At 52.1% G+C, this 23842-nt stretch overlaps 1 protein-coding gene across 1 annotated transcript in view; it reads right to left on the reverse strand.

Moving 5' to 3' along the window:
* CRY2 (cryptochrome circadian regulator 2) overlaps positions 1-23842 on the reverse strand; it is a 36154-nt gene that overhangs the window by 7559 nt on the left and 4753 nt on the right. Inside the window, exons 2-11 of the mRNA XM_005907599.3 lie at positions 17789-17897; positions 15287-15429; positions 13316-13500; positions 12290-12378; positions 7036-7176; positions 5433-5744; positions 5078-5229; positions 4759-4961; positions 4388-4480; positions 3141-3282 (exon numbers count right to left, since the gene is read on the reverse strand). Coding sequence (XP_005907661.2) covers positions 3143-3282; positions 4388-4480; positions 4759-4961; positions 5078-5229; positions 5433-5744; positions 7036-7176; positions 12290-12378; positions 13316-13500; positions 15287-15429; positions 17789-17897 — 1567 coding nt within the window. The 3' untranslated portion in view covers positions 3141-3142. The remainder of the gene's footprint in view (positions 1-3140; positions 3283-4387; positions 4481-4758; positions 4962-5077; positions 5230-5432; positions 5745-7035; positions 7177-12289; positions 12379-13315; positions 13501-15286; positions 15430-17788; positions 17898-23842) is intronic.

The raw sequence follows: 23842 nt of genomic DNA on the forward strand, positions 1-23842 counted from the left end.
TCCAGTCGACTGGCACGATGAAGGGCTGACCCTTGAGAATCAGTCCTCCCCATCCCGACAGGCTGAGGGACACCCCTGGACTACACGCGAGGAGAGGTGCTGGCCTCTGCACCCTTCAGTGTCCTCTTGGAATCACCGCCACGGCCTCTCAACTGGCTCTCTCCCCACACAGCTTCCTCTAGAGCCCCAGCCCAATGCCTGGTTAATCTTCAAAAAATGCCAGTTTGATCATTCACTCTGTTTCAAAATGCGCCTCCGTTCCCAAAGAGTACACACCAAGGACTCTGTCTGCTTGACATTTAAGACCCTCCATGACTGGACCCAACTGTAACCTTATGTTCTTTTAAAAAAATAGTAATAACAATATCCATAATAATAATAGCTATCATCTTATTTAGGAACTTCTAAGGCTAAGCGGGGCCTCCCAGGCGGCACCAGTGGTAAAGAACCTGCCTGCCAGTGCAGGGGACTTAAGACATGGAGGTTCGATCCCTGAGTGGGGAAGATCCCCTGGAGGAGGAAATGGCAACCACTCTGGTATTCTTGTCTGGAGAATTCCAAGGACACAGGAGTCTGGTGGGCTACAGTCCATAAGGTTGCAAAGAGTCAGACACGACTGAAGCGACTCAGCACGCAAGGCTAAGTACCCTGTGTATTACACAGAAAGTGTTAATTACTGACCAGCACCCACACTCTGTAGCTAACAGAACCTGGATTTTGTCTGGCGACTCGTGGACATGGCTCAGACAATAGATTAGGAATGGTCTAAGTCAGTGATTCTCAGAGGCAGTCCCAGAACAGCATCATCATCAACTGCTGGGAACGTGTTAGAAATGCAAATTCTCAGGCCCCAGCCCAGGCTCGTTGGGGGTGGGGCCCAGCCATCTGCGGCTTAACAAATCCTCCAGGGGCTTCTGTTGCTCACTCAGGTTGGAGATCAATGGTCTAAACAATCCGGATCCTATTTCCCAGCTTGGGGGTGGCTTTATGACTCATTCTGGCTCATGACGCCAATGCGAAAAGCTGCAGAAGAGGTGTCCTGGTAAAGGTTTTATTTTCTTGATGAAAAGGAAGAGAGGCACCCCCTGACGACTTGGCACAGTATAAAACTGCAAAAAACCTTCACTGGGCCCCCAACCCAAACTTTACTTTCTTTTACTCAGCTTTATTTTCCCTTCATCACCACTTAGGGCTTCTTGACACAAGGTGTTTCTATCTGCTTACTGTCTGTCTCCTCTCACGAAGACGCACCCAAGGGCGGGCAGGACGCTGTCGGTCATGTTCACAACCATATTCAGTGCCTACAACAGTGTCTGGCAAAGTGTCATCACCTGATACGTTTATTGAATGAATGAGTGCAGCTGTCCTGCGATTCCTTCTCTTTTTTGCTTTGAGCAAGGAATTGATGGCTGAAGCCGTGGTAGCCACCTTAAGGCCAAGAAATAAGAGAATCTCAGAAAAATTGGCTCTGACATTGTTGAGCCATCAAACCCAAACCAGCAACACCGTGCTCTGGGCCTTTTGTTCCTTAAGAAAACTAAATCCCTCTTTCGTTTTCACCACAGTAGCCACGTTGTTCATCCTAGCAGCCCCATATGTTACTAACACATATATTTAATCATTTAATCTTTGTAACAAGAACCTAATTTTTGATGAGGAAACCAAGTCTCAGAGAGCTTAAGTAATCTGCACAAGATCATGTAATCATTAAGCTGTTGTTCTTGTCGGAAACGCCCCGCCTTGCTGCCTAGATTCAATTCGTCGTCCAGGTCCTCTAGGGTAACTTCTGTCTTGTACTCCTGGATCGCTCCAGCCCACCAACCTGTGTCTAATGCTAAGCTGGTGGAGTGTGAATCATCTGTCCAGGAATTATAGATCATTTGTCTTGTTTCTCTAAGCAGACTATTACATCCTTATGGATGGGCATCGTATCATGTTTTATATGTCTTAAGCTCCCTTTCCTCACACATTTGCTGGCAACAGTTTCAGGCTCAAGTGGATGCCATTACCTTCCTGAGCAACCATAACCCAGACGTTTAACCTCTCTGTTCTTTGATCTTCTCATCTGAAAGTCAGAGTATCAGCTTGGCAAGTTCCAGATTTGTAAGACAGAATGAACTTTGCTTAGTATCACAGACTTAAGAGAGAACTAAGAGGTAATGTCCAAGGTTGCCAGTACTCCCAGGACGAGATAACACAAATCTGTCCACCTGTGACGTCTGTGACAAAGCGCCTAGTCGGGTAAAGGGCATCAAACATCTGCCGCGTCACTGACAAGTGAGTCTAGACGCAGAGACCAGATGGCCCCGCCCGGCCTTGAAGTGCAAGAGCTTAGAAAAAAAGAATTGGCTTCACAGAGAAAATTCCCCTCCCATCTAATTTTGCAGACACGGCACATAAGGAACAGCCCAAGATGGTGACCCAAAGTGGATAGTAATTTATGTCTTCCCCAGAAAGGCATAAAAGGCCCTCTTACTCTGGGGAAGAAGAGCCGGGTTTTTGTTTTTGAAGACATTCAGGGGCTTCCAAGGAAGATGAGCGCTGACAGGAAAGTGCAGAGCTGAAGCCACGAGAAAGACCTGAATGGAGGCGTGGCTGTAAGAGGCACAGATGACTGACGGGGAGCCTGGGTAGGTGGGTGGTGGGGCTGGGCTGAGTGAGCCTCCAAGCACCCCTAAGCCTACATTCTGAAAGTGTGTGCTGCCCTCTGCTGGCCAGTCTCAAGCGCACAGCCCGTCGGGGCAACTGGCAGAGGGGCCTGAAGCACCCCCGGCCCTGCCCTGGGATGGCTTCCCCCTCAGCTTCACACCCAGGTCTCCGCTTTCTTTTTTTTGGATCTGGCTCACTTTGACAGGTAGAAAGAGTCCTTTTTTTTCCTTTCCCATAGCTAGCAAAGAAGGAACAAAGCTTTACCTTTAAATTCTCTTTTTAGTATTAGAAGGTGTAAAAGTAAGAATGGTAGAATTTGAGCTGAAATCCTAAAGAAGTCATGCAGTCCTCACTAGGCTTTAATCCCGTTTGCCGGGTTTTAAGCTTCACCTGGCAGGGTGGTAGTTTCCCAAACTCGCCCCCAGCCCTCCCCGCCTCACCCCACGAGACTCTCCCCCCTCCTCACCCCACCTCTCTTCCGCCTCACTCACTCTCAGACGCCCCTGCTCGGCAGTTCTGAGGGGAGCAACTCTGCCACCCTGGCCCGTTTGCTGAGCTCTCCACCAGGCGGCTCCTCTGCTGCTTCCAGTTTGCGCTTGGGAGACGCTGGGCCCCCGGGCAGTGGTCTTGGGCCTGTAGGGAAGCAGGTCAGTGTCACACGGACACATGCGTTAAGCCCACATGACCCTCAACTGCGCAGAGGTTGCTTTTTAGGGGGCAGGGAGACTGCTCCTCAGACCAGTCCCCTTCCTTCAGCAGTGACCGCCTGGAAAGATCCGAGGAGTGCATGATCAGGCCTGCAGGCACGAGTGCCAGCTCTGGGGCCCAAGTGCCAAGGGCTCCAGGCCGGAGACGGACGGGCCCGGCAGCTCTCCTTGCTCAGGGACTGAGGCCTTCCCGCTGCAACAGGCCTCCCGAAGCTGGGATGAGCATGCTCTCCCCTGTGGAGCCCATCTGGCCAGGCAAAGTAGAAAAAGCTCTGTAGTTCTCTACAGTCTGAACTTGCCAGTCTTCGTCCCAGAGCTGAAGGGCAGAGGTTAAGAAAGGGGCAAGTCTGCCTACCCCTCTCTCCTGCCACCTCCTGCCTGGACGACTCGTCGCCCCCTGTCCAGCCTCCCCGTCCTCGGGGGCTCCTGCCCACGCTGTGCTCTCCACACACACACAGCAGGCAGAGTGAGCTCTTTAAAACATAAAGCGATCACGCCTCTGCCCTGCTGACCCTGTCAGCGCCTTCTCCCTGCACACATGAGGGAACGCTAACCCTCCTGTGGACGCAGAGTCTACACGGCGCTGCTCCGGCTATCCATCCTTGTCTCGCTCCAGCTTGTCACTCAGGACACGCCAGCCCCACTGGCCTCCCTCCTTTCGTTCCTGGGACAGGCAGCTCGCTTCCGTCTCTGAGTCTTTTCTTGCTATTCCCTTTGCCTGGGATGCTCTTCCCCCTGTTCTCGGAAGGCTGGCTCTGCTCACTACCTGGGGCTCTGGTGCTCCACCTAAAGTCACCTCCCTCCCCAGAGCTCTCTTAGCAGGTCATTCGACTCGACTTTCCTGCAAAGCACTTGGTATCTGACATGATCCTGCACAGTTCCTTTGTAACATCTGTGTCCCTGGGGGGAGTTCAAGCTCCACCAGGGCATGAGTGTTCTGGTCTCCGTCCTCAGACCCCGTGACTGAAGTGGGGGTAGCTCTGCAGTGCCCCTGGGACGGGCACAGGCCCCCGGAGGCCAGCTGTACTCACCTACACTGCTTGAGCTCCCTGCCTGGATCGAGCTGGGCTCCGCCACTGGGTTGCTGAGGTCTTCCACACAGGAAGGGACAGATGCCAGCAGACCTGGGAAAGAGGCAGGGGAGTAATCGGAATGCAAACTCACAGGACTGCACAGGGCCCCGGGGCAGGGGAGGACAAGACAGGGGGGTCCTAGGTTCTGTCTCTCTCCACTGGCTGCAACTCATTCAGCCCTGCCTGAGCGGCCTGTGCCCAGGAAGTCAAGTTAACAGCCTGGAAGGCAGCACTCAGCAGTGTCCCCCTGCAAATATCTGGGAACCCCCATTCCCACCCCAGGAGCCCAGAGGTGCTGTTCCTGTTGGGGATGAGGGGATGGTCCTTACAGAGTCCCCGGTAGCGGGACAGCTGCTGGTAAACCTGCTTCATCCGCTCGATGTTGAGCCGGCTGGCCTCGGCGTGGTTGACGATGGGCCGGGGGTAGTCCACGCCAATGACGCACTTGGCTGCCTTCTGAATGGACTCTGGGGCATTCCAGGGCTCGTAGATGTACCGGGAGGGGAACCCTTTCAGTTTGGGCAGGTATCGCCTGAAACGCACCCACCAGACAACCTGTCAGCACGCTGGGAGCCTCCTTCAAAGGCCAAGAGTATCTCACCCGAGGAGGAGGCTGCAGTGGTCAGAAAGCCCGCTCTGCACCCTCACCTGATGTAGTCCCCACTGGGGTCTGTGCGGCGGCCAAAACCCACCGGGCAGTAGCAGTGGAAGAACTGCTGGAAGAAAGCGCTGCAGGACAGCCACATCCAGCTGCCGGCGTTCACGCTGAAGTCTGCGTCCAGCAGCAGCTCATCGAACACCTAGATGCAGGCAGGAGGGGCCATGAGCCTCCGGGGGCCTACGACCATGCTTCTCCCCCAGTCACCACATGCACCCCGGAGAAGGGTGCCAAAGCCTTCTGCTGCTAGCAAGCCAAGAAGGATCTGGAGACAATTTCCTGCACCCAGGGGTCCCAGCCCACGCCCTAGCCCCCATGGGGGCTGCCCACTGAGAGAGCACTCACCCGGACCCCGCTCTCCCAGCTGACCCAGAGGTCCCCGCGCGTGAGGAAGCAGGCCACAGCGTGCCGGGCCAGGTGGTGGATCCACCCCTCCTGCCTTAGCTGGGTCATGATGGCGTCGATCCAGGGAAAGCCTGTCTTGCCCTCGGCCCACTTGGCCAAGGCCTCGGGGTTGCGATCCCAGGGGATCTGGATGCAGATGGGGTTCCCCTCCATGCGGTCGAACCTGGGGTTGTTGGTGGCCGCCGTGTAAAAGAACTCTCGCCACAGGAGTTGCCCAAACAGGGAGAGTGGGGGCGTGCTGTTCCGCTTCACCTGGGGGCGGGAAGCACACGGGTACAAACGCCTGCCCCGCCCACAGCACACCACCCAGGCCTCCCCACAAAGGACCGGAGCTGCCACCTCCACCCTCGATGCGGGGAGGGGCCGTGCCCAGGAGAAACGGCAGAAGGTGCCTGCAGAACCTGGCACCCTGGCTGTGCCCACTGCTGCTCTGAGCACCAAGAACGGCTGAGGGTCGGCAGGTGGCGGAAGGGACAGTGCTGTGGGACTCGGGGCGGGAACTGAGCTCCCCAGGCTGGTCACAGTCCTTGTCCTCAGGGGCCCCTGTGTAACTCTCCTTTCTAAAATGTCAAAGGGAGTTTTCTCAACAGCACACACAAAAATGTTCAGTCTAGATTTTGGTTAAATACGTAATACCCAAAGCCTGGATCTGGGGCCACGAGGGAACTAAGACATCAGACCTCCAAGCGAATGATGCGTGTGTGCTCAGTCACATCTGAACTCTTTTCAACCCATGGACTGTAGCCCCAACTTCCTCTGTCCCTGGGATTCTCCAGGCAAGCATACTGGAGTGGGTGGCCATGCCCTCCTCCAGTGGATCTTCCCAATCCAAGCATTGAACTTGTGTCTCTTGTGTCTCCTGCATTGGCAGGCAGATTCTTTATCACTGTGCCACCTGGGAAGCCCCAAGGGAATGATAATTTTCTTAAAATCACAAGATTACCCACTGAGCTGGCAAAGCTACCCCAGGCCACAAAATCTGGATGCTGGCAACTTAAGGACACATGAAACAATGCAGATGCAAGTGTGAGCTGATGAATCTCAGGGGCGGGAGGTGCGGCCCTCTCTCTCGGTGGGGGCAGGTACATCACCACAAGGCACTCTGCCTGTTGCCCCATCCGGCCCTGCAGCCGGCCCTCTGCTTACTTCCTCATCACTGATGGGCAAGCGCCACGAGATAGTCTGGATGCCGCCCCGTAGCGGGCCACTGCGCTCTTCACCTCAGGACTGGCCCCAGCCTCACCCATCCTGCCTCCCACCCTGAGGGCTCAGTCCTCACCCCGCTGCTGCTGGCAACTCTGCCACCCTGGGCTCACACCCTGAGGCCGGCCTGTCCTGCTCCACTTGAGAAGTTGGATTTGGTTTTGAGCGGCAGTTGGGGTTGTGCTTGGCTCGGCCACCTCTCGGATGTGGCCTCCTCCTCACTGTCTCTGGACAGTACCCACACTTTAGCCAGAGGGAAGGCCTCCCTGTATGGCGACTGATCCGCCCAGAAGACCCCGGTCCTCTCGGCTGCACGCGGGGGCAGGCTGACAACCCTCACCTTCTTATACAGGTCCCACAGGCGGTAGTAGAAGAGACGGCAGGAGAGGCAGCCAAAGCGCAGGTAGGGGCTGAGGCCCGTTGGGCTGGCCAGCAGGGAGTTGGCGTTCATCCGGGGCCTCTCGTAGTTGGCAACCCAGGCCTGCAGCAGAAAGAGAGGGCGGAGGAAGGACAAGCCGGGACGCTGCCGATGAACAAGCCTGATGGCAGCTGGTGGTTAAGGAACCTGCTTAAGGTCGCAGACCAGAAAGCCAAGGAGCCAGGACAAGAGTCCTGTGCACATCCCACCCCTTCAGGCTGGCACAACTTCTGATGGAACCACCAACCAACCAAACAACGGGGCCCATGTTCTCATCCTGACTCTGTTTAATTTGTGCTATGACTGTAGTAAGTTATTTAGTCCCTCAGTGACTTATCTATTAAATGAGAACAAAGTTTCCTACCTGCTGGAGATTAAATAAAATGACAGATTTGAAAGTTTCTGAAAGCACTGAACAGGCTATGACTCTACAGAAGAAAGGAACATGGGCTTCCATGTTACAGAAGAGGGCACTTCTCGCTCAGCTCCCACTGTCACAGGGGCCCTGAGGCTGCTACTGCACAGATTCGCCTGGGCACTTCCGCCCACCGCTCCACAGCACTATCCCACAACTGCAGACCCAGAGTCACGAATTGCGGGGTCACTTGTCTTGTTTTTCTCATCAGTTGCTGCCGGCAGGGTACTTAACCTCCACAACTCAGGGACACCTGTTCTCTCATTTGCTATTAGCAATCCTGTGAGGCAGCATTTGTCACCTCCTTTTGAAAATGAGGAAATAAGGCTGAGAAGGGTTATGTGACTGCTGGGGTTACAGAGATGGTAAGAGACAGGGCTGGAGGGACTGACTCCAGTCTTTTCCACTCCCTCTAACAACTATTTTCTTTCTCAATTCCTAATGCCCTCTTGTTCTTTGTGAGGACTATTTCACAAACTTATACCCTCTTGAGACCTCCAATTCCATACTCACCTACCCCTCTTCAGCAGATGACCTTCTTTCCTCAGGACAAGGAAATGGAAGCCATCAGGTAGGAAACACCTCAACTTTTAGCCACCAAATCTACAGACTCTCCTGCACCCACCCCCCCTGCGACCCTGCCCAAGGCTGAGGCCTCCGCCCGGCTCTGGAGCCCTCCTCCATTCCTTCTTACACACATTCCACCTCTCCCTCTCTTCTGCGTCCACTCTAACAACACTGGGGAAATGGTCTCGGCTCTTTGCAAACAAAACAAAACAAAAATAAATACTTTCCAGTCACCCTGCAGACTTCCCCCTGCATCCTTTTCCTCCCTTCACAGCCAGCCTCACTCTATTTCCTCGAACCCAGCTCCACGTCCCCTTCACCACTCCCACCAGAGCCTCCATGACGTCCACGCCACTGAATCCTGTGCGCATTTTCTGTCCTTTCGTTTCTGGGCCTCCCAGCCACTCACCCTGTTGCCCGCGCTCCCGTCTCCATACCCACCATTCCGTGGGCTCCTGGTCGCCTCTCAGCTCTCACCTGACTGGCTACTCATGTTTCACCAGCTCCACCATGCCTCCCAACCCTGAAGTGCTGGCGTCCCAGGGCTCTGTCCCGGGTCCTCTGCTCCACTGTGCTCCAGCTGAGTTCATCCGGTCCCATGGATCCTCTAAGGCTACTTCCTTGCAGACAATCACCATGGCTCTAGCTTGCGGCCCGACTGCAACCTAGACTCCCAAATCACCCTATCCAACTCCCTGCCAGAGATCTCCACTGGACTGACTCTCAGGCCTCAAGGGTAGCAGGCTCTTTTCTTTAAACTGCCCTTCCATTGGCATGCCTTACCTCAGAAAGCACATTGTCATCCACCTCGTTGCCAGAGCCAAAAGCACGGCCGTCACCTTTCCCTGCCCTCCCTCAGCAGGTCATGTCAGTCCCACTGTCCAAGTATTTCTCCACTCTGTCCTTTTCTTTCCATCCCCTGTTGCCATCGACCTGGTTTGGGCTAAGACTATCTATACTGGACAACTGTGACAGCCTCCCACCTGCCTCTGCATCAGCTCTTGTCCCCTCTAATCCACTGTCCACACCGGGAGCAGAGTGGTTCTTTAAAATGCCTGTCCCCGAGGGCGACACCAGCACCAGGCTTCCTGGTGTTCTCAGGCTAGAGTCCCAAATCCTAAACAAGGCTCACAAGCACCCTGCAGTCTGCAGGGGGCCCATGTTTCTAGCTTCCTCCCTTGCCGCTCTTCTTGAAGCATCATGCTCTTGCTAGCCTTTGCACATGCAGCTCCCTTTCCTTGGTTAATTTTGACTCTTCCTTCAAGCCTCAGCCTCAAAGCTACCTTCCTGGCAGGTGACCCTCAGGTATTGGTTAAGTACCTCTAACAGACACAAGGTATATTTGCCTGCTCGCATCCTTGCCCACCATTCTTTGAAAATCTTTTTAAGTGAAACATAGATACAAAAGCACACCGATGGGTGGCTTAATGAATTATTCTAAGGCAAATACCTCTGCAACCGCCACCGAAGTTCAAGAATCAGTACCTTGCCGGCCACCCCAGAAGCCCACCTACGTGCTCTGCCAGTCAGGTCCCTTCCCTGCTCCATCAATGACCACCTGCCCAATTTTATTAATAATCAGGTCCCAGCATTTTAAAATGTTTATATTTTTCTGTTTTTTCAAAGCACATTTGGATGGGAGGGCTTTACCTTCTCAGTTACTCCTTGCATTTTTAAGTGTTTTCTATTCTTTTTTTCATCCAAATGTACATCCGCAGGCACATTTTGTTTAGTCTTGGTCATGTCAAAAGAGTCCAACGTGTTATTTACTTTATTCTATGTATTTCCTGCCGTTTCCTTCTTTTCCTTTTAGATTTCTTGTAAAAGAACTCAAGATCTGTGACTTGCACTAATTCCCACAATCTGGATTTCCCTGCGTTCTTACGGGTGCAGTTCAACACATTCCTCTGGCCTTGTGTGCTGCCTGCAAACTGGTGCTGGTACCAGAGACTGGCTTGGACTCAGGTTTCCTGTCTTTGCCAAGACTACAGGGGGGACGTGCCTGACAGCCACTATCCTTGGTGCTGCAGTCATCAGTGAATCACTCGGGGCTGCAAGATTCCACTGCTCCTTTTTCATTTAATAACTGGGACACTTGTGGATAGATGCTTGCCCTCAGCTACTACTGGGTAACCCACTGGTAAAGACCATACTGTTTGGCCCCCTTTCTGGTAACAGCACTTAATGTTCTTGTGGTGACCCAACCCTTCCCTAATCTCAGGTCAACTGGGTAGGGTAGAGCTGAGCCCACCTTGGACTCTGGGAGTGGGCTCACGCCCAGATTCAAGTCTGACCAGGAAGGGGCAGCCCTTTCCCTGGCCATAGTGACAGTCGGGGACAGTCACATGACCCAAGCCAGACCAATGAAAACACTTCTTGGGACTTTTTCTGAAGCTTTTGGAAACTTTCTCAGGTAGTACTAAGCATACTGAAAGTAAGCCTCTGGTGACCTGCCTTGCCACCACTCAAGGAAAGCCTGCCTGAGAATGAAATAATACACAGGAAGGCAGTGCTGAGATGGAGAATGCATTCCAAGTAGCATTAGTTGGACACCTGGATCCAGCTGTGCCTGAAGGCTACCTCCTGGGACTCTTGGTTATATGAGTTAAGAAAAATTCCTTTTTCAAAAGCCAACTTGCAAACAAGAACTGATAACAGAGTCAGTCCTCTTGCGCGTCCACTTTCACAACCCTCTGAGCCACTCCTTTCCTCACCTAAATGTACTTTCACAGCTGTCACCTCTATAGACTATGTTTTAGACTCTATGTCTGTCGTGTTGGGCAGGCTTTCTAGTAGCTAGACCGTCCCAACCTAAGAAAATGCTCACTTCAGATTTGGAGAAGTGAAGAAGTTAAAATAAACCTCCTGAAATGGTTTAAAGTCCTGTCCATCAGGCACCTTGGGTTCTCCCAGATATGTAAAATACAGTATTCCCCAAGACCACCTTTGAGTCTAAAGGGCCCTGATATAGGCTCCCCTTTCTGCCCCCTCGGCCCAGCCTTCGTCTCCAGACTGACTACAAGGATGTCTGTGTAAAGCTAATGTGGACAAAGAGGTCGGTTCCCTCACAGATCTTGGACATCAATGTTCCTCCTTTTAATGGCTGGGGCTTGCTTTTGGCCCTGTCTGATGGTAAGATCCAAATGGGGACCTCAAGGCCGCTGGGCCTTGGGGAGACTAGGCCCATGACCCGCCTTCATTGCTGGCGAGGTACTTCCTGGGCTGGGGAGCACTCTTCCCAAGTGGGCTGTCTTAGCCTCCTTCTTGCATTGTTATCACCTGGCTGCTGGGCCAAATGCCCAATACCTGAGTAGGAATAGAACATGCCGTGATTCTAGGGACCCAGTCTATAAACCAGCTGCAGGGGGGCAGGAAATAGGAGGTGACTGTTCTTGAGAACAGTCTCTGCTTCTCTAGTCCCAGGGGGTGTAGGTGGGGGGGCACATTGTGAGGGCCTCCTCTGGGGCCTCAGCCTCTTTCTTCCCTCTGAGCAATTCCCGCTTCACTGGGGGGTGGGCCATTCGTTCTGCTCTGAGCAAATGGAAATCAGTGCCTTGGAGGAGACTCGGCCAAAGCGAGCAGGGGTGGGGAACATGGAAACACAAAATAATCTTCTACACTTTACTACCAGATATCCTCTTAGTAAGAGAGTATCTGACCTCTTACCCACTGACCTCTTAGTAAGGGGACACACTGATGAAAAAAAAGCAATCTAGCCCAAGTTTTAGAACCAAGTAGAACAAGATCACACCCCGCAACTTAGTAACTGTGTGACCTCAGGCAAGTCTTGATTTCCTCATTGGTAAAATGGACAGCTTAATACCTACCTTGCAGGGCAGATGGAAAAATGAAAGGAAATAGGCAATGGCACCCCACTCCAGTGTTCTTGCCTGGAGAATCCCAGGGACGGGGAAGCCTGGCGGGCTGCCATCTCTGCGGTAGCACAGAGTCGGACACGACTGAAGCGACTCAGCAGCACAAGCAGGCGCTAGACCTAGAAATGCTTGGCCCGGTGACCAGCCCATGGTGTAAGCGCTCATGAATGGTAGCTGCTCTTATTGCTGTTATTGACATGAAGACTTTTTCAACCAGCTTGAATGAAGAGGCACTCAGGGACATGAACCTGGCTCCATCCCCCTGGCTGCACGGGGGTGTCAGCATCTGAAGCCCTGTGTCTCGGAATAGGGGCCATACCTTCCGTTCCAGGTGCTTATCCAGGCGGGCCAGCGCTTCCGTCTCTCCTCCCTGCCAGACCGCTGGGCCGAGCCCTTCAGTGGGGAATCCTAGAGAGGGGCAGCAGGGCCACAGGACTGGGGGTCAGGTCAGTTTGGTGATGGTGCAGCAAGTCCTCACACGCGACTCTGTTCTCTGAGCTCTGTGTGAGCTGGACTATGGTGTTCTTGGTGCTAACAGGACTAAAGCAAAGTGAAGTCGCTCAGTTGTGTCCCACTCTTTGCGACCCCATGGACTGTAGCCTACCTCCTTCCATGGGATTTTCCAGGCAAGAGTACTGGAGTGGGTTGCCACTTCCTTCTCCAGAGGATCTTCCTGACCTAGGGATCGAACCTGGGTCTCCCACATTGTAGGCAGACACTTTACCGTCTGAGCTACCAGGGAAGTCACTGAGATAATCCTTAATGCTTCCTCAGTGATGTTTTCTAAGTCATGCAGGTTTTCTTCCCACTGTGACCTCTTCTCTCCTTTCCCTTGCCTCCCTCATCTCAGCCACGTCTCATTATAGGCAGGTGAGAACAATTCTATATGACTGGCCCTGGCAGGTTAGCTGGCTACAGGTGTGGTTTTTAGGTAAAACAAGCTAACTTCGTTCAGATAGAAAAAAAAATGTGTGATAGGGGAGGAAGGGGAGAGAGGCTGACATAGCCCCTTTCATCAGAGGCAATACCAGTTATGTTGGTATTGAGAAGCCCACTGATGCCAATGCCAGGCTATGTCTGAGAGGTAAAAGTACAAAATTAGTCATGAACTAGAAACAGAAGCTGAACATGTGAATATGAACAGGAAAAAAGACCAGAAGGATTGCTGTAAAATTATCAGTGGTGGGTAACTGTGACAGTTATTTCCATTTTCATCTCTATTTTCTAAAGTGTCCACAATAACAAGCATCACTTTGACGAAAAAGAAAAAAAAATAGTAAGCTGTTTTTTTTTTTTAAACGAAAAAGGAGGTGACAGTATGAGGGGCTGGGGCAGGAGTACGCACCCAGCTCCTCCAGGGAGGGCACGCCGTAGGTCTCGTCGTGGCTCTCCTGGATCTCGGCCCGGCAGCCCTCCATCTGCTGGCTGGTCACGGAGCCCACGGGCTTCCTGGGGAGCTCCATGCGGCTGATGATGGCCTGAAAGCGCTTGTAGGTAAGGGGCGGCTTCTGCCCATTCAGCTCAATGATCCTGGGAATCCCAAAGACGCCTGCCGTCACTCACGAGGCCCTTCGTCTCAGGTCTCTGCCCGCCCAGAAAACAGCCCAGACTGCGCAGGCTTGGAGGGTGGCCTTCCTCATCCGCTCTGGGTCCCACCCCTAGGGGGAAAGGAGGGGACAAGGAGGCTACGTCTCCATGTTACCGAGAGGGAAATGAAGCCCAGATTGCTGGAGCAGGTGCCTTGGGTAACAGAGCAAGTCAGGGCCAAATCTGGGGCTCAATTCCAGGTTCCCTGGTGCCGGTGTGGAGCCGCCTAAAGACAGACACTGACCATATCTCTCTTATCACAGAAAAGTCCCCACTGGCCTTCACGGTCCTTGGCCTGCCTGTCCAAGCCACAGGGTGCCCTGTGGACTGTCTCTACCCCACCGTAAGCCTCCAGGAAGTTCTTTGATAAGAGCTGCAAACGTGTTCCTTGGGTGGAAATTCATTCTCTCCTTGGGCCCTAGTTACTAGAACAGAGAGGTGGGGAACAGCCTGTCCCTCCCTAAATCGGAGGCTCGGGGTTCATAGTCACAACTCAACCTTAAAGGTTTTTTTGCAGTTTACAAAAACACAGCTGCACTCAGGTAAGAAAAAAAGCTAGAGGAGAGTTTGAGGCGAATTGAGGCTGTTTATGTAAGGATGAATTCGGATGGGCTGGAGCCAGACTCCCGGGGCCCCTGTTGGCCAAGCAGCAGCTGACGACAAGCCAGAACTTGCCGGGCTAGTTCATCTCAGTTCCTCTCTCCTCCCCTCCATTAGCGGAGGCAGAAGGTTGGCTGCTGCTCCGGCAGTGCCTCCGCCTCCTCCTCCGGCACGTGGCGGGAGGAGGCGCTCCACACCCAGTGCCTCCTGTGAGCCCAGCTCACATGCAGAGCTGTGTGACCTGGCCTCCCAGCAGCCACCACCGGTCTGGGGAAGGCGGGCGGGAAGCCTCGGTGACGGCAGCAGCCCAAGAGGGACAGCCCTGGCAGGGAAGGAAGGGGAGGAGGGGGTTTCCTCCTGGCCTCTCTGAAAGCACAGGGCCCCCACAGCGATCTCTCAAGCCTCCAGGGCAACACCTAAATGTGAGGCCTGGAAACCCAAGAGCCAGGGGAGCCCAGGAAACGCAGCTGGGTAACAGAAGCTGTGCCTGTGAGAGCAGATATCTACTGGGAGGGGCCACAGACAGGGCCCCACTGAGGTCAGAGGGCAGTTTCTGAGCAGCAGGATGGAAGCAGGAGCATGTGGGGTAGGTGGGCCTGGAGCGTGTTAGGAGCAGATCTATGAAGATCCTGCTTGTCTCTCTTGGGCCTAATGAGCCTCTCTGCACCCAAATTTGGAGAAGGCAATGGCACCCCACTCCAGTACTTTTGCCTAGAAAAGCCCATGGATGGAGGAGCCTGGTAGGCTGCAGTCCATGGGGTTGCTAGAGTCGGACACAACTGAGCGACTTCACTTTCACTTTTCACTTTCATGCATTGGAGAAGGAAATGGCAACCCACTCCAGTGTTCTTGCCTGGAGAATCCCAGGGACAGGGAAGACTGGTGGGCTGCCATCTATGGGATCACACACAGTCGGACACAACTGAAGCGACTTAGCAGCAGCAGCAGCACCCAAATTGGGTGAGCTCTACGGGTCCCTACTCTGACCTGTTCTCCCCCGGCTCCAAGAAAACGCCATGCCCCATGTGCCAGGGGGCCCTACTGCTGAACCTCCCTGAGTTCCGCTCAGCAGGGGCCCAAACCACCAACTCCCACAATGGGCAAGCTGAGCCCGGGACCCATCTCTTACTTGTCCAGGTCATAGAGAGTATGCGAGTTCTCGGTGACCACCTCCACACCAGCCTCCTTGGCCATCTTCATGATGGCTGTGTCCCGTTCTTTCCCAAAGGGTTCAGAGTCATACTCAAAGGTCAGGCGGGTCACCCCCCATTCCTGTTGGGGGAGAGAATCTGTAATGATCACCACTGCTGGGGAGAAGGAAGCTGGGCAGGCACTCAGCTCCCTGCCGAGAGGAAACCGAGCACGTGGGGAGACGTGTCAGAACAAACTGGGGATGACGACTTGAACCAGAAAGCCAACCATCTGAGGGCCCCGAGGTTTAAGGAAGCAGGTCTCCGAGGAGAGGCCAACAGCCCTCAACAGTGGAGCCCGAGGCTAGCGGTCCCCACGGGATCAGGAGAGAGGTGGGCAGCTCTGGGCGCCACCGGTGTCCTTGTGGGAGAAGAATACAGCAGGAGGCTATAAATACACGCTCCCAGGGGAGCCCCCGTCCCAGAAAGAGGCACAGGATCACCACCTCCCGCCAGCTCAGCAGCCTTTCCCAGAGCTCCTCGGGGGCCCTGCAAACTTCTGGCCTAGTTTTCCTCGCAGACTTGTGCTACATAAAGTAGCCTCACGGTTTCCACGGCAACACTTCTGAGGCCAGTAGCAAACAGAGCTAGTAGGCTCCAGCTCTCAGACAGCTGGGAAAGGAGAAGCAGCCCTTGGCCCAGAGGTCAGAGAAATCAGAGCAGAGGGGCCACATATTTTATAAGAAGGGAATTCTTTTCCAGGTCTTTAGTCATGTCTGGTAGAAATTTCTGTATTTCCTAGCAAACCTGGGAGAAAGCGGCCCAGTGAAAGGTTGTACCCCTTCTGGAACCCACAGAAAGCCCGAGAACATGCAGCTAGCAGGAGGAAACCACATTCCAACCTAGGTCTCTGGTCATGGTCCCTTAAAACTCTGAACCCTTGGGGCAAATGTCCTGGCCACGCACACACTGGTGCAGTCTTGACTCAGCCCTGCTGGCTGTGGGTCCCGCGCAGAGGTGCTTATCTCTTGCCCAAGGTTAAGGTTAGCACTGAACATTTATTGGGTGCTTACTATGAGCCAAGTATTCTGCTTAGCAGTTCATGATAGGTTAAAGGTTAAAGCCTCACAGCCCTATGAATAATAATAGAAGTGTTACTATTAGATGACACCTTTTCCAAGAAGCCTCCTTGACCCTCTTCAGAAAGATTCTCTGGCACCTGCCATTTTCCACCACAGCAGTTACCATGTGGCAGGGAAGCTGCCCATCACTCGCCAGTTTCCTCCACTGGAGTGTGAGTACTCGGAGCAGCGATTGTGTCGCCTCATTCTTCATCATCCTAGGACATGGTATGGGCCCGTGCACATACCAGAAGCTTAATAATATACAGAGAATGGGAGCTCTGTATCTCTGGGCTATTAGTGGGCTGGCCTCGGAGGTGCTGGGAGGTGGGGCAACGCAGCAGGAGAAGAGAGGCCCGTGTGTTTAATGGTATGGTGGTCACAAACACAACTCTGGGCTCACAGCCTGGGTTCAGGTCCCAGACTGCTGCTCTGAGCTTCACAGGCATGGGCAAACTCTTGCTTCCTTGTCTGCAGAACAGGGACAGGGGCACCTACCTCTGAGGGCAGCGGCAAGGGGTACAGGAATTAATGTTCATAGAGCATGTACTGAGAACAGCGCTTGACTCACAGTCAGCCCTCAGTGAGTGCTGGCTCTACCAGCACTGTGTGATTTGTGCACGTGTGTCTGTGTGTGGGGGTGTGGGGAGGTGAAGTGAATGCAGAAGTATTTACTCAGCTGCCTGCCTTGACATTTAGTCTTTCCTCTTGTCTTTTCCCTCCAGGAAGAATAGGAAAGGAAGTGGGGTGTAGAGAGGCATAGAAACAATCGTGTGCTGATGTCCTAGAGCCCTCTGTTCATGAGCATTTCCACCTCCATTTGGGTTTTAAAAAATGTGTATTATAAAGGGTTTGTGGGGGAAGCTGGGCTGGCTACCTGATACAGCAACCAGAGGCCTATGTGGTACTGAAATGAAGATTCTGTCAATCATTTTACGGAGAAAGTAGGGACACTCCCTTAAAGAGGCTGATTTTTTCTTTTTTTCCAATAAGAGGAGCAAAGCAAGAGGGGAAATGCCCCTAGATAAACAGGAAACCTCACCCTCAAACTCCTGGCGCAAGAAGAGCCCTAACAAATCTTGCTGGCTTGAATCAAGAAAATATTTAAGGAAGCCAGAAATGTCTGGGGTGAAATAAGTTGCCACATCCCATGTCTGAACTGAGCTGGGAACTTTCCAACAAGACACCAGATTCCCTGATGTTTTCCTTAACACAGTTTCCATTCTGTGGGCAGCTGACCAGCTTCATTCGCTCCCAGCTTCCCTAGCAGCAGTGGTCAGCCCGGCCCTGACTGTCTCCACTTCCTTGGTCAGAACATCATCTCATTCAGTCCGCGGGGAACAGACGCTCACTGTCTTGTCCCAGACTCTGAGCACTTACCTGGAACAGCCTCGGGAACACGTCAGCTGGCTGGCCCCGGACCACAAAGAGGCGGGAGTTCAGTTTCCTTAAGCTTCTGTCCAAATCTTCCAGAGACTGAAGTAGGAACCTACAGAAGCCACGGAGTCCTTGTTGGTGGTAACATAACAAAGAGTCACTCCTTCCTAACAAAGCAGGGAGAACCTTGTTTATGCCAAACCAGTAGCACAGTTCTCCTGGGTTCTTGTCCAGGCATGATGTGGTAGGGTGTCAGGGCCACCTCTGTTGAATCCTGCCTTTGCCATTACTAGCTGCGTGATTTTAGATGATTACTTAACCTCTTTAGCTTCTTCCCCCCCTAATCTGTGATACAGAGTTGGTGTTAGTACCCATCGCATAGAATTGTTAAGGAAAGAAAGCCAAATAATGCAAGAGGAACATTCAGTAGAGACCCTGGAACAGAGAAACCTGGGGGAGTGTGAGCTGCTCCCACTTGTGCTGTTCCTCGGCGATCAGAGGCAAGTCCACTCACTTCCTCTTGGCCCCTGGGTGTAACTATCCGTCCATCACCAGGGGCTGTGAGAACCACAAGTGAGAAGAGATGGGGGAGCCATCTGAGAAACAAGGGCAGCCCTGTGGTACGCAGGCAGAGGTCCCATCCGCAGAGGAACAAGACCGCAGTGGCCCTAGAAGGTCTCATCCACCCTGGTCCGACAGACTTCCTGTCTTTCCGCACTCACGCTCTGGTCTGCGTGGGTGTCTCCTGACACAGCCTCACGGCCCCACGGCCTGGGCTGGGTCCCCAGTGTTTCATTTGGCAGGTAGCCCCTTCCCCAGGCCTCTCCAGGGCCCTGGCCATCAAGTTCTTGTCCCAAGAGGGAGAAGGTATGTGTCTGGAGGATTCCCTCCCATGCATCCATGGGTGTGGGACTCCAGAATCACAAGACACCTGGCCTGAGGGCTGGATCAACGTGGGACAGGGACAGGAAACGAACATTGACTGAGAGCTTTCAGGGCCTGTTTACTTTACAGGACCACAAAAATTTATTACCTGCACAGCTAGGCAAAGGAGAAAAGGAAAGATATACTCATTTGAAGGCAGAGTTTCAAATAATAGCAAGGAGGGATAAGAAAGCCTTCCTTAGTGATCAATGCAAAGAAATAGAGGAAAACAATAGAATTGGAAAAGACTAGAGATCTCTTCAAGAAAATGAGAGATACCACAGGAACATTTCATGCAAATGTTGGGCTCAATAAAGATGGGCTCAATAAAGGACAGAAAAGGTATGGACCTAACAGAAGCAGAAGATATTAAGAAGAGGTGGCAACAATACACAGAAGAACTGTACAAAAAAGATCTTCACAACCCAGATAATCACGATGATGTGCTCACTCGCCTAGAGCCAGGCATCCTGGAATGCGAAGTCAAGTGGGCCTCAGGAAGCATCACTACGAATAAAGCTACTGAAGGTGATGGAATTCCAGTTGAGCTATTTCAAATCCTGAAAGATGATGTTATGAAGGTGCTGCACTCAATATGCCAGCAAATTTGGAAAACTCAGCAGTGGCCACAGGACTGGAAAAGGGCAGTTTTCATTCCAATCCCAAAGAAAGGCAATGCCAAAGAATGCTCAAACTACCGAACAACTGTACTCATCTTACACGCTAGCAGAGTAAAGCTCAAAATTCTCCAAGCCAGGCTTCAACAGCATGTGAACTGTGAACTTCCAGATGTTCAAGTTGGTTTTAGAAAAGGCGGAGGAACCAGAGATCAAATTGCCAACATCTGTTGGATTATCGAAAAAGCAAGAGAGTTCCAGAAAAACATCTACTTCTGCTTTATTGACTATGCCAAAGCCTTTGACTGTGTGGATCACAATAAACTGTGGAAAATTCTGAAAGAGATGGGAATACCAGACCACCTGACCTGCCTCTTGAGAAATCTGTATGCAGGTCAGGAAGCAACAGTTAGAACTGGACATGGAACAACAGGCTGGTTCCAAATGGGGAAAGCAGTACATCAAGGCTGCATATTGTCACCCTGCTTATTTAACTTCTATGCAGAGTACATCATGAGAAACGCTGGGTTAAATGAAGCACAAGCTGGATTCAAGAGAAATATCAATAACTTCAGATATGCAAATAACACCACCCATGGCAGAAAACAAAGAAGAACTAAAGAGCCTCTTGATGAAAGTGAAAAAGGAGAGTGAAAAAGTTGGCTTAAAGCTCAACATTCAGAAAACAAAGATCATGGCATCTGGTCCCATCACTTCATGGGAAATAGATGGGGAAACAGTGGAAACAGTGGCAGACTTTATTTTTCTGGGCTCCAAAATCACTGCAGATGGTGACTGCAGCCATGAAATTAAAAGACGCTTACTCCTTGGAAGGAAAGTTATGACAAACCTAGACAGCATATTAAAAAACAGAGACATTACTTTGCCAACAAAGGTCCGTCTAGTCAAGGCTATGGTTTTTCCAGTGGTCATGTATGGATGTCAGAGTTGGACTATAAAGAAAGCTGAGTACCAAAGAATTGATGCTTTTGGTGGTGCTGGAGAAGGCTCTTGAGAGTCCGTTGGACTGCAAGGAGATCCAACCAGTCCATCCTAAAGGAAATCAGTCCTGAATATTCACTGAAAGGACTGATGTTGAAGTTGAAATTCCAATAGTTTGGCCACCTGATGCAAAGAACTGACTCAATGGAAAAGACCCTGATGCTGGAAAGATTGAAGGCGGGAGGAGAAGGGGATGACAGAGGATGAGATGGTTGGATGGATGGCATCACCGACTCAATGGACATGAGTTTGAGTAAACTCTGGGAGTTGGTGACAGACAGGCAGGCCTGGCGTGCTGCAGTCCATGGGGTTGCAAAGAGTCGGACATGACTGAGCGACTGAACTGAACTGAACAGCTAGGCATGATCACCTTTCTGAGAAATTCATCAATACTTTTTTTGGTGGTGGGGGAGGGGTGCACACCATGGGGCATATGGGATCTTATTTCTCCGACCAGGGATCAAACCTGTGCCTCCTGCATTGGAAGCGTGGAGTCTTACTGCTGGACCACCAGGTAAGTCCCATCAATACATTTTATGACATCTATTTTATCTTTAAATTAACAGTTTAAACAGATTAACTATTCATGTGGTTCAAAATTCAAGTTACAAAAGGGTACACAGTAAAAAAGTCTCCTTCTTCTGCATCCCCTGGGAATTTCATCCTCCTCTCTAGAGACAACTAATGTTATCAGTGCTATTATATGCCTGGGATGCTTTCTAAGTGTTTTCTTTTGAATTCTCTCAGCACATTTTGAAGAAAAATACTACCCTTGTTTTATAGATGAGGAAAATGAGCTACAGAGAGGATAATAAATTTGCTGAAGATCACAGTTATTGGGGACAGGTTCCTACCCCACACTGTTGGTCAGACTCAAACCATGTTTTCTTCCTTAAGCCTTCTAGGGGCACATCAGACACTGCTCCAGGGGCTGAGATTCTTGCAAGCTCTCATATGTTACGACGAACACACACCTGACTCCAGGTGATGCACTGACCTTCTGCTCTTCTGCAGGAAAGAGGCCCTGGCAGGTGAGCTTGGTTAACGGCCACCTCCTGCTATCTACCCTGGGGTCTCCCACCCAGCCCCGTCGTCAACAATGGGAGTCACTAGAGTTTACTGTGAGCACAATGAAACCCAGGGGATCCTCTGCAGCACAGCACGGTCCCTGGACTGTGGGAACCTTACAGAAGCATCAACTGTTCTCAGGCCCCCCTGCCGCCTCTGACATCTACGATATGACACTCCCAGGTGGTGAATGCCACAGATCCACATTCCGGCACGAGCTGAGTCCTGGGCTCAGCCCGAAGCATAGTGCTAGCTGACGAGCAGGCGAGCAGGCAGGGACTCCTCGAGGGGTTGCAATGGGAGACTGACAGGCTGAATGCTGTTCTCCACAAAGCCAGAGCTCCGCCTCTGCGAATTTCTATTTTTGAGCACTGACACCCTTAGAAAAGCAAAGCTGAGACAGAGTGACGCACTGCACTTGCGTTGGCCTCCTCTCAGGCCTCACCGTCCTCTCAGGAGGAAAATACCAGAGATTGCTTCCATGCCACCTGCACCCTGCCAGGCAGGATGCCTAGGGATAACTGGCGACTTTTAGACTTCACAATCTCTAGACAGAGGGTCCTCCATCTGTGGCTCCCAGAAGTGTGCCTGCCTTGCACTTGGGGGTCCGCATCCTTCACAGTCCACTAGGCTGCACAGGACGCCGAAGCTACAAACAGGACTGGCATGCACATGAAGCGAGGTTCCAGCTGCCTTCTGCAGACTTTATTTCTACACCTCATGTATTTATGTGATTGCAAGGGGTCTCAGGTGCCGCACGATCTTCACTGCACCGTCTTTTGTTTCAGCGCATGGACCCTCTAGTCGTGGTGTGTGGGCTCCAGAGAGAGCAAGCTCAGTGTTGTAGCCCCCGGACTTAGTTGCTCCATGGCACGTGGGATCTTCACTCCCCAACCAGGGATTGACCCACAGTGTGTCCACTGCACTGCAAGGTGGATTCTTAACCACTGGACCACCAGGGAAGACCCTAGACCTCATTGATCAAAAGGAGAGATTCCTTGCAGCAGCTCTGAAGTACAGATGACCCAGTGAGAACCCTTTTCTTTTTTGACAAGAGAAGTCTACAGTCAAGGCAGGCAGCAGAAGGTAGGACTCCGAACTTAGCAACCAAATGACAGTAATAGTAACAGCAGCAACTAACAGTTCATGAGCATTAACAGTGAACCAGGCACTATTTTCCCTGGAGGAGGAAATGGCTACCACTCCAGTATTCTTGCCTGGAGAATTCTGTGGACAGAGGAAACTGGTGGGGTACAGTCCCTGGAGTTGCAAAGAGTCAGACAGGACCGAGCACGCATGCACAGGTACTATTCTACTTGCTTTACATACCTCATTTAACTCTCATTTTACAGTTGAGGAAAACTGAGGCATAGAGAGACTAAGTAATTTGTGTAACATCAATCACCTAACGAATAGCCAGAATTCAAACCCGGACAGTGTGGCCTGGTGTCTGCATTTGTAACCACCAGGCTCCACTGCCTCTCAACCAACACTCACCCCTTGAGCACTGAGGCCAACACTCTGCTACTAAACCCTTGTTCCTCGAGGGGATCGAAACAGCTGGGAGCCACCCCGCAGCTTGCCAAAATTCAGGGCCTCAGGCTCCCTCCCAGACAGACCTCCAGAAACAGAATCTGCATTTGTAGCAAGCTCCCCTGGTGATTCCTTTGTACATTAACGTTTCAGAAGCACTGTCCCAGAATACAGAACTTGACTTCTAGCTTCTATTGACAAGTTGCCTGCCTTGGCTTCTAGTTTGTTTTCACTAAAGCTCCTCTCTTTGAGATCCTGGTTTTGGCTCTCTAGAAATGCTGTTACTTCCAACTCCCCAACCCCCAGTCAAGCCCTGCAGGGCTTCTCCAGAAAGGGAGGTCTCAAGATGACCTCCAGGAGCCCCAGCCTCCAAGCAGACAGAGAAACTGCAGCCGCTGCTAGGGCACCACGCCAGAGGCCTACCAAGAAGGAATGTGGAGCAGTGATGCTGCTGGGCAAAAGCGCCCTGGTGCTGGCGGGCACATTCTTTCACCAGAGAGAACCTTGGGCCTTTGTGCTCCCCTCGAGCCCTCCTCTCCATGTGGCCAGTTTCTCTCTACTCCAATAAGGGACGACTCCAGAGAAAACTGGCCTGGGCACTGGAGATGGCAGTGTTTGGGCAGCAGGTCACCCTTGGCAGCTCCCAGCTGAGCTTACATGGCCGAAATTCAGAGCACACAGTCCTGTGTGAGCGGCTCAAGCTCACCCTTTGAATCAGACAACATGTGCAGCTCAGTCGCATTATGTAAGTGCTCTGCAGTCAGAAGCACAAGTGGAGGAAACCAACTTGGGATTTCCAAAAATACTAAAAGGACAGTAATTCAGGGACTCCATGGAGCTAGCCTTTTAAAACAAGACAGGCAAATCTTTAGGCAAGGACTTCTCCAGAGACAGCAGATTCTGTGTTGAGAAA

The sequence above is a fragment of the Bos mutus genome, chromosome 15 (genome assembly GCF_027580195.1).
Source record: "Bos mutus isolate GX-2022 chromosome 15, NWIPB_WYAK_1.1, whole genome shotgun sequence".
Lineage (NCBI taxonomy): Eukaryota > Metazoa > Chordata > Mammalia > Artiodactyla > Bovidae > Bos > Bos mutus.